The sequence below is a fragment of the Panthera onca genome, chromosome D4 (assembly GCF_046562875.1).
Source record: "Panthera onca isolate mPanOnc1 chromosome D4, mPanOnc1 haplotype 2, whole genome shotgun sequence".
NCBI classification, from domain to species: Eukaryota; Metazoa; Chordata; class Mammalia; order Carnivora; family Felidae; genus Panthera; species Panthera onca.
Window position 1 is genome coordinate 1,324,536 of NC_138351.1, and position 13,053 is coordinate 1,337,588.

The 13,053-nt window shown below is 44.4% G+C and overlaps 1 protein-coding gene and 1 non-coding gene across 3 annotated transcripts in view; both read right to left on the minus strand.

The window, feature by feature from the left end:
* The window catches only part of IARS1 (isoleucyl-tRNA synthetase 1), a 67,877-nt gene extending 56,756 nt beyond the window's left edge, over positions 1 to 11,121 (minus strand). Inside the window, exons 1-5 of one of the 2 annotated variants that reach the window (XM_078436126.2) lie at positions 11,024 to 11,121; positions 4,751 to 4,876; positions 3,916 to 4,072; positions 3,548 to 3,667; positions 922 to 1,004 (exon numbers count right to left, since the gene is read on the minus strand). In XM_078436126.2, the coding sequence (XP_078292252.2) occupies positions 922 to 1,004; positions 3,548 to 3,667; positions 3,916 to 4,072; positions 4,751 to 4,869 (479 nt within the window). In that variant the 5' untranslated portion in view covers positions 4,870 to 4,876; positions 11,024 to 11,121. Of the gene's footprint in view, positions 1 to 921; positions 1,005 to 3,547; positions 3,668 to 3,915; positions 4,073 to 4,750; positions 4,877 to 9,705; positions 9,852 to 11,023 lie in introns of those variants that run through there. The other variant, XM_078436127.2, reaches the window with a different exon arrangement.
* LOC132663972 (small nucleolar RNA SNORA84) lies at positions 7,237 to 7,368 on the minus strand. Its single transcript, XR_009603359.1, has one exon. It is a non-coding gene; the product is annotated as a small nucleolar RNA SNORA84 (small nucleolar RNA).
* Positions 11,122 to 13,053: the final 1,932 nt, after the last annotated feature.

The window sequence follows — 13,053 nt, forward strand, 5'->3', positions numbered from 1 at the left end:
TGCTTCTTTGCCCGTTAACGGTATGCAATGATTCTTGTACTATCTATCCTGAGGTTCACCTAGTAAGACTTTGGCATCACAACAGTTGTTTTGTAACAGTAATGAAAAAAAAAAAAAAGCATTCATTTTGAAACAGCTATACAAGTGACTGCACTATACAACTTGTCTGAGTATAAAATTCAAAATACATAATCTCTTAAACTTCATTATTTAGAAAACAAAGACAAAAAAACACTTCTGAAATTTTCCTTAAATTTGGTACTAATTTGGCAAAAACCTTTAACTGACATTAGGCCATTTATATTCTTTACCTGATTAGCATGAACAATTATGTGTTCTGATGAAAAATACTAACGTATTTGCTTACAGATCGCTGTTCAAATTGCTGGAACCACTATATACCACAGAATATATGCATATCCTATTACTTTAGTAGAATCCAAAATTTACTGAATTTAAAAACAATCTGGGGTGAGAGAGATAAACAGTTGGTGCACAGGATTTTTAGGGCAGTGAAAATCCTCTGTATGATTAATGGCTACAATGTCCACCAAGAGTAAACCCTAAACTACCAACTCTGGGTGATTATGATGATTATGATGTGTCAGTGTATGTTCATTAGAGGTAACAAATGTTATCACCTCTGGCGGGGACGTTGATAATGGGGAGGCTGTGCATGTGTGGGGGCACAGGGAATTCAGGAAATCTTTGTGCTTTCCTCTCAATTTTGCTGTGAACCTAAAAGTGCTCTAAAAAAGTAAAATAAAATAATAAAGCTTTAAAAACAAAAACAAAAACAAATCCATCCCAAAGATTTTAGATAAATAATTATGAATCTGAAAAACTGATTCATGGTACATAATCTCTCCACTAAGCAATAAACAGAATATTCATTATATTTACAATTTCAAATAAACCTACCAGACAGATTCCATGAATTGTGGGTACAGAGTTTTGTAGTCATTGTCAAAGTCAATCCATCGGCCAAGTCTGGTAACAGTAGACTAAAAATACGAACATTAGAGTTATTAGACAATGATATTTTTCACTGCACTTCAATGTTATATTTCTATTATCACCACGCCCAGTGATTTTGGAAAAATAGAACAACCAATGTTTCAAGTAAATCTATGTAAGGTTAAGAACCAGTTTTCTTGGGGCGCCTGGGTGGCTCAGTCGGTTAAGCGTCTGACTTCGGCTCAGGTCATGATCTCGCGGTTCGTGAGTTCAAGCCCCACGTCGGGCTCTGTGCTGACAGCTCAGAGCCTGGAGCCTGTTTCAGATTCTGTGTCTCCACATCTCTCTCCGACCCTCCCCCATTCATGCTCTGTCTCTCTGTCTCAAAAATAAATAAACGTTAAAAAAAAAAAATTAAAAAAAAAAAGAACCAGTTTTCTTGACATTCGTCCTATCTGCAGATGATGTTATTTATAAATATTAATATTTCTTTATACAAGTCTACCCAAACTACCATTCGGCAAATACCTCAGGTGTAATTGCTGCTGGCAAGAATCATCAATGGACGCTAAAATTCCTAAGCAAAAGTATAAGAAACAGGATATTTGCAAGATCTCCCCACAGCATACTTAATTATAAAGGAAAAGTTACAAATTAACAGAGAAACCTGACCTGTATTACTTTAGTGAACAAAATTAATGTCACCAATGAGACATCATATCAGCATCATAGGCCTCCTGACAATGAGAGAGAAGGGCATGATGTCACTTCTGAGCATTGTTGTCAAAAATGCATACATAACCTAAACTTAATCATGAGAAAACATCAGACTTTGGGGGACTTTCTGCAAAATAATCGGTCTATACTCTTTAAAAATGACAAAGCTGGGGTGCTTGTCTGGCTTAGTCGGTAGAGCATGCAACTCTTGATGTTGGGGTCATGAGTTGCACCCCCACAGTGGGTACAGAGATTAAATACATAAATAAACTTTTAAAAAGTTTTTTTTAAAAAACTGACAGGTCATGAAAGAGAAAGAAAGACTGAGGGAATCTTCCAGCTTAAGGAGAATAAGGAGGTATGACAACTAAAAGCAATGTGTATTCCTAGACAGGATCCTGGATCAGTAATAATTAATAGAACAACTAGTTAAATTTGAAAAAGGTCTATTATATTTTATCAGTGTTAATTTCTTGCTTTCGATAATTACATTATGATTATTGAAAGTGTTAGAATTTGAGAAGTAGAGAAGAGTATGAATTCTTCATAACTGTTTTTGCAATTTTTTGGTGTGAATTACTCAAAAATGAAATGTTAAAAAAATTTTTTTTAAGGTAAAGAAAGTTACATGCATATTATACTCATTAGATTTTTCCCTTCTGGCAACGAAGCAAGAAAGTTTGACTGAATAAAGTTAGGTTAAAAAAATGATTTTTAATTAAAAAAAAATTACAAAATTAAAAAACAGGGGTGCCTGGGCAGCTAATTCGGTTAAGCGTCTGACTCAGCTCAGGTCATGACCTCACGGTTCATGGGTTCAAGCCCTGTGTTAGGCTCTGTGCTGACACCTCAAAGCCTGGAGCCTACTTTGGATTCTGTGTCTCCCTCTCTCTCTTGCTCCTCCCTCCCTCAAGCTCTGTCTCTCTCTCAAAAACAAATACACATTAAAAAAAACTTTTAATTAGAAAGTAAAAAAGTTAGGGTAGGAGAAAACGGAGGAGCTTTAATTTTCAGGGTGATGAAATCAGATTTTATTCACCAATCAAGAGAAGCTACTCAAAATGCTGAGCACGGAAGGGCACAATAGACCAATTAGGAGATGGTTACAGAAATGAAGGGGAGGGTGGGAGGGAGACCAGAGAGGGGCTGTAGGAATGAAATGACCAGACAAGAGACACTGAGCAAGAAAAACTTGACAAGGTTTGGCATCTGATTTGCTCACGAGCATCATGTGTGAAGCTCGGAAGATTGATATGGAATAGGGAATTCGGAACAAGAGCCAGTTTGAGAAGTCAAAGTGGTAAGACGGTGAGATGGAAAAAATACAAGTCAGACATATTTTTAAGTTACACAGACCACTAGCTGGAGAGCCAGGGAGGAGGGGGAGCTGAGGACCTCTGCTCCTCAGCCCTTGAGAATGAGAGAGACAGGAACTCTGCTAGCCCTTCACAGGACTTACTAACAGAAGCAATGGTAGGATGGGAGTCAAATTAATATAACAATGACTCCAAATTTGCATTGTTTTTAACATCTGAATTTTTTTTACTGCAACATTCAAGTTAACCTATGCACTAGGACAGCCCAATTCCTGTCATACACAGTGAGCAGGTAGGAGATTAAATATGGAAGACCAATCGAGCACCCAGAAACCAGAAAAAGAGGGCTCCGTTTAGGCTGACAGCTTAATAGGCTTGTACGTGGAAGCTAAATACTTTTTTGGAGAGAACGATCAACCTTCTTATGTCACAACCTCACACAGATAGCCATACTTTTGGACGCATCTCATAAAAAGCACAAAAGGAGCATAAACCATATTAACTCCCATTTAAAAATTAAAGTTTTTGTTCATTCTACTGAAAACAACCCAACATACCTTCCACTCAGTGGAATATCTCATCACAATTGCTCGGCACTGATTGTTATACTCTACAATCCCCATTTTGGCTACATCCTCTGGTCCTCTGATCCCCAGTGTCTTATCAATTTCATATTCCTGAAAATTTGTGACAAGATTATTAACATCCTTGCCTATGAAACAGATTCAAGTCAGCAACTGTAGAACATAAAACAGTTTTAAAAAATACTAAGTCTCAAAAATCTACAGAGAAGATGAACTACAAATGGCACTATAGAAACAAAGTACATTATAGGAAAAATTCATCATACTTGAACATATTATATGATGAAATCCAATGCTTATTAAAAAATCAGAACATTATAAGGCTGGTGACTCAAACATACCACAGGTAAGCCGTGACAATCCCATCCAAACCTTCTGTCAACGTGAAACCCACTCTGGTGAGCGTATCTGGTAACTATGTCTTTAATTGTCCCTGCAAGTATATGTCCATAGTGAGGCAGTCCAGTTGCAAAAGGAGGCCCATCATAGAACGTAAATCTAACAGAGGTAATAAAAATGTGTTGTTACTTTAAGACAGCAAAAATTTAGGACATTTTTGTATAGATAGGTCCTATCACAATAGAATCCTCAGGGAGAAGAAAAGCAGCGAGACCAGAAAATTCACAGACATATATGGTTAGAGATTTACTGCAAGTCCTGCCTTCATAAAAACTAGTTACAGTGGAGCTGAGTGACCTCCATCAGACTATCCACACTTCGTTTATTAGCCATGACTAAGGCAAGTCATTCATCCCGATTCTGATTTACCTCATCAGTAAAACAGGGCAACATCTATCGCATAAAGTTTTTGAATACAGGAGATAGACGATGAAAACAGTAAAGAAAGGACTGGTTTTCAGGTGAATGGGGACTAGAGGCAGGAAATACTCCAACAGGAAGCTAAGACTAAGTGTTTAAATGAAGGTGGTAATAATGAGAAAAGTGGAAAGGAAGAGGGTGACACATAAACTCTATTTAGAAAACCTCTTAAAGAAACGGAATCCACCCTGATATTTAAAAACTCATCCATTCACCGTGTACCTACTGCTGAAAGCACCCACTATATACAGAGCTAGGGGACTGGAACACAAAGATGAATGAAGAGTTTCTGCTTTCATGGAACTCAGTCTAAAAAAATGACTACTCTTAAAGACTCTACCAAAGAAATTCACATACTTTGGCTTGTGTTTTGACTGCTTTAAGCATTCCTGAAAACAATTAAATTCGGACCAGAACTGCAAGATTTTTTCTTCTTCAGCAGGAAAATTGATGTTTTCTGGAACTTGCTGAACCATTTTGTTGCTGCAAGAGAAATTAAAATTTTTTTCTCAACAGAGAATTCTAGGAATAACAGAGTAGCATATATTAAAATGTGTATACATATTACTATCATCACACTACATGACACTTAAAAAAACATTATAGCTTTCTAAAATTAAAGTTCACCCTTTTAAGGTATACAATTCAGTGGTCTGTAGCATATTCACAGGTTGTGCAACCATCAGCATGTCTAATTCCAGAACAACTTCATTACCACCCACCCCTTGCAAAAACCTGTAGACGTTAGTAGTCACGCTCCATTCCCTCCTTCTCAGCCCCTTGGCAACCATTAACCTGCTTCCTGTCCTATGAGTTTTCCAATTCAGGACATTTCATATAAATGGAATCACGTGTCTGGCTTCTGATAATTGTGTGTGTGTGTATGTGTGTGTTTAATGTTTATTTATTTTTGAGACAGAGGCAGAGCATGAACGGAGGAGGGTCAGAGAGAGAGGGAGACACAGCATCCAAAACACAGGCTCCAGGCTCTGAACTGTCAGCACAGAGCCTGACACGGGGCTCGAACCCACGGACCGCGAGATCATGACCTGAGCCGAAGTCGGACGCTTAACCAACTGAGCCACCCAGGCACCCCCTGAGAATTGTTTTCAAAGTTCATCCATGCTGTAACACATCTTCAAACTTCATTACTTTTGATGGCCAAGTAAATATTTCATTGTATCGATACGTCACAGCTTATCCATTCATTAGTTCATGGACATTAGGGATGTTTCCAATTTTTGGCTAATATGAGCAATCCTGCTATGAACATTCATCTGTAAGTTATCATGTGGGCATATGTTTTCAGTTCTCTTGGGTAAATATATCCAGTAGTAGAATTGCTGGATCATATAGTAACTGTGTTTAACTTCTGGGAAACTACCAAAAAGTTTTCTAAAGCTGCTGCCTCATTTTATGTTCTCCCAGGAGTGAATAAGTATTCCAGGTTTTCTACATCCTCACTCCTTATTGTCCAGTTTTGGATTATAGGAAATCCTAATGGATATGAAGTAGTATCTCATTATGGGTTTGATTTGCATTTCCCTAATGATTAGTTGAGCACATTTTCATGTGCTTAGGCAATATTTGTATCTTATCTGGAGAAATTTCCATTCATCCTTTGTCCAATATTTAAGATGAGTTGTCTTTTTAATTGTTGAGCTCTAAGAGTTCTTTATATATTTTAGATACAAGTCCCTTATTAGTTATAGAATCTGCAAATATTTTCTTTATCCTGGGGGTTGTCTTTTTATATTCTTCATGTTAGTTGCTAAAGCACAAACAGTTTTAAAATGTTTAAAAATGTTATTTACTGTGTGTGTGTGTGAGTGAGAGTGAGAGAGAGAGTGAGTGAGTGAGAGTGAGTGAGAGTGAGAGAGAGAGAGAGAGAGAGAGAGAGGAGGGCAGAGAGAAAGGGAGACAGAGAATCCCAAGCAGGCTCTGCACTACTCGGGGCTTGAACTCAAACCATGAGATGCTGACCTGAGCCGAGATCAAGAGTCAGACACTTAACCAACTGAGCCACCCAGGTGCCCCCATTTATTTTTAAAAAATATTTATTTATTTTGAGAGTGAGCGCATGTGGGGGAGGGACAGGATCCCAACCATTAGAGACAGATGCGGGGCTCAGGGACCATCACATCATGACCTGAGCCAAAATCAAGAGTGGGACGCTTAAGTGACTGTGCCACCCAGGTGTCCCTCATTTATTTTTGAGATGCAATGCTGTGTTTGAGTTTTATATAGGAAAAAAATAAGGAAAGAACAGGTGGGCCATTTAATGAATCCAAGCATCCATTTCTGACGAGGTGTGACATTAAATGGTATTAAATCGATGTTGGATGGCAGCTTGGATCTCTGGATCTTGTTACAATGTCTGGCCTTTCATGGATAGAAAGTGTGTTTGTGCACTTCTTGATTTATTAGGGGTCCTGCTGGTTCAGGACTACCTTATTAGAGGCCAACTGAAACTTAAGGGGTTACATTTGAAGATTAACAGATGTCTAGCCAACACATTAATTTCTGTCACTTTTAATGCTCCTCAAGGCTGCTTCTATAATCGCCAGCATCTATGGGAGCTGAATATGCAGACTTGCCAGCCCCACCTTGGTGGGAGGAGTCGGAACTTGCATTTTAACAAGATCCCAGGGGATTGACCTGCACATCAAAGTTTGAGTCACTACTCTTGAACTGTTATAACCATTATTCAGGAATATCTACCTGAAGTTTTTTATTTTCTTGAGAAAATAATATTTAAGCTTCCTGTGAAAATGCTCCTAACTTTTATAAAACTTTCTTGGGAGCTTCGACTCAAGGTAATGGCACTGGTTAGCCACGAAGAGCCATGTATCAGTGACCGGGCTATGGTGGCTGCTGAGGAGAAACAGCCCCCATGCATAAATCACAGGATTGCTGTGGCCCCTCACATCCACTGGAGAGCTGTACCTGCAAACAGCATCCAGTAACCACAGGGCCTGGGGTGTGGGGAGCAGAAAGAGGAGGGGAGATTCATCACCAGGTCATGCTAAGGGAAGGAATATCCTCTTCCTCTCTCTGACCATAACCCTTGCCCTCCAATCTTCTGGATTCCAGACTCCCTCAGACCTCTTTAGTGGCAAGTTCCTGTTCAGAAACGTCTATATACCCTCCTTGACCTTTACGGATGTTTACTTCAATAGACCTTAGAAATGCACACAAAAATATTTTTGTTTAAAATAAACATCATGCTCTTCCTTGCCACGCCTGCTCCAGTCTTTAATTCGAATGCATGAGTAGTCCCACTGTTCCCTCCCACTACCTGAATATTTTTTAATTTTATTTTTTATTCTTTAAAATTTACATCCAAATTAGTTAGCATATAGTGCAACAATGATTTCAGGAGTAGATTCCTTAGTGCCCCTGACCCATTTAGCCCATCCCCCTCCCACAACCCCTCCAGCAACCCTCAGTTTGTTCTCCATATTTATGAGTCTCTCCTGTTTTGTTCCCCTCCCTGTTTTTATATTACTTTTGTTTCCGTTCCCTTATGTTCATCTGTTTTCGCTCTTAAAATCCTCATGAGTGAAGTCATATGGTTTTTGTCTTTCTCTGACTAATTTCACTTAGCATAATACCCTGCAGTTCCATCCATGTATTTGCAAATGGCAAGATTTCATTCTTTTTCACTGCCGAGTAATACTCCAGTGTGTGTGTGTGTGTGTGTGTGTGTGTGTGTGTGTGTGTGTGTGTGTGTGTGTGTGTGTGTGTGTATGGCACATCTTCTTTATCCATTCATCCATCAATGGACATTTGGGCTCCTTCCATACTTTGGCTATTGTTGACAGTGCTGCTATAAACACGGGGGTGCACGTGTCCCTTCGAAACAGCACACCTGTATCCTGTGGATAAATGCCTAGTAGTGCAATTGCTGGGTCGTAGGGCAGTTCTATTTTTAGTTTTTTGAGGACCCTCCATACTGTTTTCCAGAGTGGCTGCACCAGCGTGCATTCCCATCACTACCTGAAATTTCTAAGTCCCCCACTTGATAGGACCAGATAATCTCCACATCCAACTGGCCACCAAAGTTCTGTGAATCAGACCTCTAAGTCTATTTCTGTTTTTTTTTTTCTGTCCTCCCAGGTCTTCACAGTATGTTACTAAAGTCAAATTTAATCCCAGACGTGTGTCTAACTCTGGCCCTTTCTCAGTTTGGTCATATCCTATTAACGTATACCCCAGATATACTTACACAAATGTACAAAATATGTACAAAAATATTAACTGAAGCACCGTTCCCATAAATCCCTGAAAACAATTTAAATACCCATGAGTAATTAAGTGACTAAATTATGGTACATCACTACCAAGCAGGCATTAAAAATAATCATATTTTGGGGCACCCCCGTGTCTCAGTCACTTGAGCATCTGACTTTGGCTCAAGTCAGGATGTCACGGTTTTTGAGTTCGGGTCCCCCATCAGGCTCGCTGCTTCAGATCCTCTGTTCCCCCTCTCTCCGCCCCTCCTCCTCTCACTCTCTCTCAAAAATAAACATTTAAAAAAGTAATCATAACACACCAAATACTGCCAAATGTTGAGAAAGAGCAAAGCAAATCACCATTCTAGTAATTTATACTATGTGCATCCGCATTTTCAAGAGACTTAAAAATACACACATGTAAATAAAGTCTATGTGGAAGTAATTCTGTATTTGAACTTAGAAGGCTGCCCACCAAACTAACCTACAGCCACCATCGAGTAGGGTTAGGAGGGGAAAGGCATGAAAGAACACATTTCTATTTATTACTTTCTCCCACTTTTTTGGTATGTATTAACTTTATCACAAAAACGTTGAAAATAAAGAGAAAAACAAACACTGTACCTGACATACCACCTTCCTAAGGAAGAAGCTCTGAAAATACCACTTTCGTATTAACCTTAAATCCAATGACTCCTCCCCCCCCATATTCCGTGCAGACTTTTCAAGGGGGCAGTGCAGGCCACCTTCCCCCCGAAATGCCACCTCTCCTCCTGACTTTCCCTTTTACACAGAGCCTCCCGGGCACGGCTTTCCTGCTACTCCGTCCGCAGCCTCCAGCACCGCTTACTAAGTAAGTGCTTTCCTCTCGAAGGCGCTCACTGACCCCCCCGCCCCCCCCGCACCTGTTCCCACACATGTGCCGCCTGTAGACGCGTCTCCCAGTCCCTGGTCACACCCCCGTGCCACCTGCAGACCCATCTCCCCGACCTTGTTCCCCTGACCTCGCACGTGGGACGCGCTCCAACCCGCCCGTCTGAAGCAAGCACGCGGTCCGCATCCTCAGTCTCCACCCACCTGCCTTTTCAGTCGGCCCTCCTGCACGCGACGACAGTCGTGGCGCCACCGCTGGGTATGTGAGCTTTGAGAAAAGGGACTCGACCTCACACCTCCAGCGTGTCGCCTGTAAAGTACAGGTCACAAACCGCACAACGCTAACTTAACACCAGCTGGAATACTGGGTATCACGTGTCCGCTTTGGGAGCTACTAGGACTTCCTGCCGCAAATCCCATCCCACCGTCCCTGCCGGTCGGCGACACTCTATCTGCTCCCTTCGCTTCCCTGTGCTCCACTCTTCAATCACACAGAGAACATGCTGTCCGCCATTTTACCGGTACTTTGCAAAACTTAAGACGCTACTAGAAATCCTCAATTACTTTGCCTCCGGTTTCATCCCTCCTCATCCTCCTGCAAAACCTGAAGCCTAAAACCAGCCCTCACCCCCATCCGCTAACAAAAACCCAGTTCCCTCCGGACTCGGTTCCAGCACCGCTTCCTTCGAGAAGCGAACCACGAACTCCTCAGACCGGAGGCCGGTCCCCTCGCGCCTGTCCCTCACGCGGGAACCGCAGGGACCCACCCCCTGAAGGAGCACGCGCTTTCGGACTGCACCGTACACTCCGGACTCGCTCCCCTCCGGCTCCTGCTCACCCTCAGGGCTGCAAACCCACCGCAGCTCCTCACGCTCCCCTTCTCGCAGCTACAGACCCCGCGGAAAACGGCCTTCCTCTCCCCGCTCCCAGGGGCACCGGCCACTACCCGACTGCGGGACGCCGTGCTTACTCCCCTCGAGCCCCAGGGCCCTGGCAGCAGACTCTCCTCCCCGCGGGCCTACGACTGGATCGGTGCCTCCGAACGCCCGGCTCCTCAAGTCGTCTCGCCCACCCCCCGAATTTCCCTAGCCGACTGCCACACCAAATTCTCGCAACCACCCCACGGGGCCAGCAGGCTAGGCGGGGGCACCCGGGCGACCCCGCGGGCAGGCCGGTGGGTAGGGGAGAGAGACGAATAATCCGGGGTGACCCCGAGGGCGATGACGGCGGGGGGCGAGTACCCTGAGGCGACCCCGCAAGCAGGACAGGGGTACCTGGGGCGACCCCGCAAGGTAGAGCGAGGGTACTCGGGGCGACCCCGTGGGTAAGACGGGGATACCTGGGGCGATCCCACAAGCAGGATGGGCGGGGGAGGGGTGCGATGGGAAGGTAACCAGTGCCGATCCCACGGGCAGAGCGGGGTACGTGGAGCGACCCCGCGGGCAGGACGACGGTACCCTGGGCAAACCCGCAGGTAGGGCGGGGTAACCTGGGGCGACCCTGCGGGCAGGGCGGGGGGTACCTGAAGGGCCCGCGAGCAGGCGCGCCACGGAAGGAGCCGCGTCCACGCCGCAGCCCGGCGTCCAGAGGTGATGCAACGCTCTGACAGCGCCGGTCTACACCAGCCAATTAGCGCGCGCCGCCCGACACCCACTAACAAGTAGGACGCCGATTGGCCGCGCGGGCCCCGACCACGCCCACTCGGGCGTGCGCGGCGTGCGCGCTGGGAAGGCGGCTGCGCGACCCCGCACAATGGAAGCCTCCAGCCACTTGGGCCACTGTGGTGATCGCACCCTGATGGTGGGGCCCGGGGTGGGGTCAGGGGGCAGCGAGGGGGGACTGATGTTGTGCCTGGTGACCGCGCGTCTTACACAGGTGTACCCGCTTGTCAGGGTTCAGCCGGCTGTGCGCGGGACGCCTGTGCATTTCCCCACTCGCAACTCGGGCGCGGTGACGGCGGCCTCGGGAATTCCGCCTTGGGGCCTTGTCGCTGGGGACCCCCGCGGGAGCCAGTGTCGTGGAGGGTGACCGCCGCAGGAGTCCGTGTCTTGGACACCCGCGCCAGGTCACCCCGGGGTTGGCGAGACTGCAGTCCCGGGCCCCACGCCAGGCTCGCTGACACGTACACTGGATGCGGGGCCCGGAGTGTGCATTTACCCTGGGCCGGACGCTGACGCCTCCGGGTACCCGGATTCCTGCCTGCCCAGGTCGTATCTGGGAGCGGCTGAGGTGTCGGCGGTCAGGGGGGCCTCAAGGAGCCCGCCCCTGCGTGCGCCTTTTCCAGAGTTCCGGTTTCAGTGCAGAAGTTCTGCTAAACGGGCACAGGGAAACCGGTCGCAAAACAAGGGTGGAAATGCCTGGTGACCCGCTTTAAAGTTAGTACTGTGTTAACGTTTCCTGTAATGAAAACAAAGCTTACTTGCTTTGTCATCTGCTCACTTACAATGTATTTTCACTGCTGTGGGTCTGCCTGGCACGTTCTGGATCCGCTGGTTAAAAACCAAAGGGAGTGTGGAGCCATGCAAAGGGCAGCAGACAGCAGGCTTTGGCACCAGAGGCTGTGAAGGGAATTTTAGGCCTTACAAAGTCAGACTAATTCTGTATGTAACTGCTTATTGTATCCATTAGAAGAACAAAAGGAAAAAAAAAAAAAAAAAAAAAGATCTGGCTGAGACTGTATAGAAAGCATGGTAAATTTAAGAACATTTTCATAGTTTGTGTAAACATTTATTTAGTAGTCTACTTATCTAAAAGTGTCATGGACTAGAGTAAGGGGGTTTAATTTCCTTGCTGAAAGGGTTAACTCCAGTCAGGAACTCCGGTTACTCCAGTAACTACTCCAGTAAGGTGTTTCCTCAGCGTATCAACTACAAGTATTTGGAACCTGTGTTTTGCATGTGCCAAGTTGCTACCTTGTCTGTCCAGATTAGAGCCAGAAAGAAGGCTTCCAGATAAATGTGTCCAGGAAAAAAGGTGGGGTGACAGGTTTGATTATTTAAATGTTGGATTGAGAAAACATCTTATGGTACTGTTGGAAGGTATAAGACTGAAAGTCTTAGTCTTCCTAGTTCAACTACAAAGAAGTTGAACAAGTAGAAAAAAAGATTGTAGAAAAACAAATTACGCTACTTGGATCAGAGTTGAATCCTCACTTGTTAGAGCAGAAGTCAATGCATAGTGTCTAACACTGAAAATCAAGAAATAATAGCATCAGCACGTTGGAGATATGGAGGGAAGTATCAGGACACGTGAAATTGTTGACGGTGTTTGTATCTCGGGAGCAGGAATTAGGGGTAGGTAAGGCGACTTGATGTCACTTATTTGTCTGCTTTGAAGATGGCGGGTGTGACACATTTAAGTATGGCCAAATTCTTTGACACTTCTTCCACTGAGGGGTGGTGGTCTACATCCCCTCTCTTTGGTTCTATCTGGGCTCGGTGTGTGTTTGACCTGTAGAATATAGTGGAAATGACTGATCCAGTTTCTGGACTGTGCTGTAAGAGCCCGGCAGCATCTGCTTCTGAAATCTCGATGCCACGCTGTGAGGAGGCC